This window comes from Fragaria vesca, linkage group LG4 (assembly GCF_000184155.1).
Source record: "Fragaria vesca subsp. vesca linkage group LG4, FraVesHawaii_1.0, whole genome shotgun sequence".
NCBI classification, from domain to species: domain Eukaryota; kingdom Viridiplantae; phylum Streptophyta; class Magnoliopsida; order Rosales; family Rosaceae; genus Fragaria; species Fragaria vesca.
The window spans coordinates 4089987-4094451 of NC_020494.1; the positions used below are offsets into that span (position 1 = coordinate 4089987).

Here is a 4465-nt window from a genome sequence, read left to right on the forward strand (position 1 = left end):
TATTCTCCTCTTATGGTTCGTATTGATTTACAATAAGATGTACATTTTTACATCATATTTAGAAGCATGGCATATTTACAATCTACATGGTTAGATTGTGCCGTTTTTGGTCTCTTCCAAGTGAAGATGACGCACGGCCTTGCATCCTCAAGAAGGATCGCTAACGTGTTTCCGGTTAAGTCTTCTACCCTTTAGCGGATTTTTCATCATCAATTGTTCAACTAGGCTCATCCAAGCTTAGTGTGATGTCTTAGAATTATCCGAAATTAAGGAGATAGTGGTTTCAAGTGTGCCTCGCACTACAGACCCTCCACGGACATGCCTGGTCATACTGACTTAGAGTTACCGAAATCTTTTGATTTTGGATCCCCCTACGCTATTAAACCAATTTCCGTCTTGCAAAAGACGTTGAAGACTTATCAAAACCGGAAAATTATCATCATGATCGAATCCTCTAGGTCCTCTGAGTTAATTTATGTTCAGTCAGGGAGCTTTTGCTAACTAGTCATAGCGTTTACGACCTTAGAACGACCGAAAGGACTTGGTTTTGATCATACACACGTCACTTTTGGCTAAGGCAAAAGCCTACACACCACCTGCAAGCTTCATAGCTCTGCACATGCCAATTCTGCGAAAAACAGCAATCTGTCCCTTCTGGACAGTCAACTTCGTTTGAGCTTTGTGAACATCTCCGGACGAACCAGATAGTGAGCTTTATATCATCAGAAAGCTCTATGAGTCTAGTTTTTAGAACTTTTCGCGGTTCGCCCATATCTATTTTAACGAAGAAGTTATGGCTATTTTAATGCGCAGAGGTCATTATGCGCCGAAATTTTTATGCACTCTCGGGATTGCTGCTTTTCGTAGCTTCTTTAAATCCTTCTAAATGGTTCAAGTGGAATTATTTACTCACCTATCTACTCCTTCTTGTAGATATGTCTCATAGAGACATTGAGTGCTTCGTAGATAGTGGAACTATCCACAACATTCTAAGGAACCGGCAACTATCTTTGGATTTTGTGCCTTTGTAAATCTTCTGTGACTATAATATTTGAATCATACCGGTCATTCAGGGAAGCGGTTTAGCTTAAATTTTGATGCCTCAAGACACCATGATCAACGTCACAGATGCCCTCTATGTATTGAGAGGCAACCGAACCATGTTGAGCTTTAAAGACATTCATGCTAATAGTTTTCATTTGAAAACACATTGTGAGAATGAATAAAAATTCTTTTGTATATACCTTCTCATGAATGCGGACTGAAGCGCGTCTTGGAGAAATTCATGAGTCAATTTAGTGGACTATATGTCACTATGCGCATGTTGTCACCAAACATGATATTTGGGACACCGACTCATATAGGCTTTGGTTTGGCCATTTAAGTCAACCTGGAAGAGATATAATTGTCCAAATTTTGAGAAATTCTCATGGACATCCATTCTTCCGCTCAAAACGAAGATATTCGAGATCTAGCATCACCATGAAGTATGGTGGTGACCCGGGGGACATTGACGTCACCCGAACACGACTCCAACTTCTTGGAGGTCATCCAGTCAATTCCTCAAGCAATTGAGGTGCACCGGCCTTCCCTCGATGTCCCATTGGCCCCCTGCAATGCTCATTGCTCGTTTTAAAAGCCTATTCTTTAGCTAAATTAGGAGTGAGACCCTCCTACGCTAAATAACACAAAAGTGAACATTCTATTCTTACATCAAACTATGTAGATAGATACAACCAACTTGCGGACACTTTTTTTTTTGCTTTATGGTGTTGGTTGAAGTGTTAACACACTGGTCACGTGTTACACTATTATCTACTGCTTATGCTTCTACGGGCTCACTACCCATTCTTTAAAGAAGTTTATCGGGATGTAAGTTGAAGTGTCATGTACCCCATGTTCACACGTAATACGGTCTCACCAAGGCTACGACCAAGCAACTTTAGCTTGTCACTCGAACATTATTGATGCGCACCAATCTTTCTATTGCGTCTTGGGGCTATGCAATATTTGCATGCAGCTTTACTATTCATCTACGACCCACCATCATTGAATATTTTTGTACTACAGCTCGTGACAGTGTACCAGGATTGCAATCCTTGAGCTCAAACAAGATTGAAACAGATCTCCAATCCTTGAGCTCAGCTAGATGTTTATTCTAAGTGTCAAATCGCACTGCCACTGCACACAATGATGGGTCATTTGAGATGAATAAGTATATAGGTTGGATGTGAACCTCCACCTATAATCCGCATATGTAGAAACCTTGTCAGGTGATCTCTTTCACCGCTATATTGCGGATGGTCACTTTGATGAGACAATATTCCCGCCGTTAGGGGGAGATAAGAACACAAGTGTTCAAGTGGAACGACGTGAATTGTCATGGTTTGTCCCCACTAAGTCTCATCTTGATCCCAAATGCTTAAAGTGTGAAAGTGACAAGATCACATGCTACAAATATGTCTGCAAGGATTGATGTCCTACAAAAGGACATGGCGCAACCAAAAGATGTTGGTCTTAACGCCATCATCATGGATGGTGATATGGTGACGCCATATAGTGACAAAATTGGTGTCACAAGGCCGTGTGACTCCCTGAAAGGAGGGAGGACCTTAGGTTCAATACTTTCTCGCACTAGGAAGAAAGCGAGCTTGGCACAACCTGATCCATTGATCAGTGATACTTAAATCCGTCTCATGAAGTCTGAATTGTAATTATCGTTGGGGGACGCCTCAATGTCAAATCCAATCCATATAGAGATCTCTACAAGTATTACACTAGTGTACATGAGGACGTGGGATAATGAGTTTACTATCGAACCACCCTTCGTTGAGGGATATCAACTTAGTTGATTGGCCTAATGAAAAGATGCGATCCAGCATTAACAAAGAGATAGGTCCTTGGGCAGGTGATGCCGACACCGCAAGCTAAACCCTATCAACTATGCCTTTGTTAGATAGCGTAGTGAGAACAAGAGTTTAGACTCACCTTATGGCACAAGGTTTCTCACTAACACGCACTGTGATCGACTACGATGAGATATGCTCTCCTAATGGATGTCATTGAACTCCACTACTTTGTCAGTTTGGTAGTTTCCAAATAATTGAACATGCAGCCTATGAATGTGGTCATAATAACATCTCTATGGGATCAGAGATATACATGAAGGTCTTAAACGGACTTCATTCATCCGAATCAAGTGGCTCCAAACCACAAGAGCATGCGTTTGTTAAATGTATTGAAACGCACATGGACTCTACTTGATTTGGAAGGGATATGGTGAATTATGCCTTTGCGTGTTCATTCCGGATTTACATGGACTCTTGATGGCTCAAGAGATGCCAATATGTATCAACATCCGAAGAAAAAGATCTTGGGAAGACATGGTCTCGACAAGGCACTCGATGACTGTATTGATGATGATTTTCCATCAATCGGCTTAGGCATTTTATAACTAGTGAGACCTACATATACTCCCATGATTAGTCAAAGTCTTTGCTCTAAAGAGAGATTCGTTATTTTGTCTAAAGCAAGATGACAAATATGTGTTAAGAGATGGAGTTCCCATCTAAGTACAATAAGATGCATCAATGTACTCAACATAATACGAAAGACTTGACATCTTATTCGCTATGAAAAGTTGTAAAGCTAAATGTAGCTATGCACCCACGCAACGCTAATGTAATGGCAGTAACTCATTTTTCAATACTTACTGGTATGAAAGGTTGAGGCTTATTCTATCCCTACATAAGAAAGACACATCAAAAGCGAAATCAGAATCTGCCAAGTTTTGTAGGTCAACTTCCACGGGACCTACATGAAATCTCACTCATTGGAAAATAGTGAAATTGGTACCATTGGAAAGGTCTATGTGTCTACTTTCCAGGGACACCAACCATTTGGTCATACCTGTCATATTGAGTGAGTTATGGCCGTTTTTGTAAAGTAGGACGAATCTGTCCGAGAATCTGATTTTGACAAAACAGTCAACTTCGACGGGACTTTGTGAATAGCTCCTGACGAACCAGAACATGTGTAATATACAGTTGGAAAGCTAAATGAGTCTAGTTTCCAAAACCGTTTACGGTTCGTTCATATGTATTTCCTAGAGGAAGTTATGACTGTTCTAGTAACTGAAGGTCATGCTACGCGGAAATCTAATTTCCTGCATGAACTTATGTTTTGAGTTCACAAGTGGCCTTCTCCTCAAGATCTAAGTGTAAAATATCATTTAAAAGATCATTTGAGGACAATACGGCATGATTTAGTTAATCATTGTCCAATGCCACATTTGAAGACATGTTAAAGAGCATTGACATGCTAAGTTGTTGAAACTTCCGTGATTAGTAAAAATACAGGAAGAGCCCTATGATTGATGTAAAGATCAGGGGGAGGTGCGAACTTCAGGGGGAGTCTAGGCACATACATACATGTCACTATCAAATGTGAAGGGTGCGTTGTACTC

At 40.6% G+C, this 4465-nt stretch overlaps 1 protein-coding gene across 1 annotated transcript in view; it reads left to right on the forward strand.

Annotated features, from left to right (window-relative positions):
* Positions 1-2492: 2492 nt before the first annotated feature.
* The window catches only part of LOC101304667 (mannose-6-phosphate isomerase 1-like), a 15628-nt gene continuing 13655 nt past the window's right edge, over positions 2493-4465 (forward strand). The window contains 1 exon segment of the mRNA XM_004297862.1: positions 2493-2546. Coding sequence (XP_004297910.1) covers positions 2493-2546 — 54 coding nt within the window.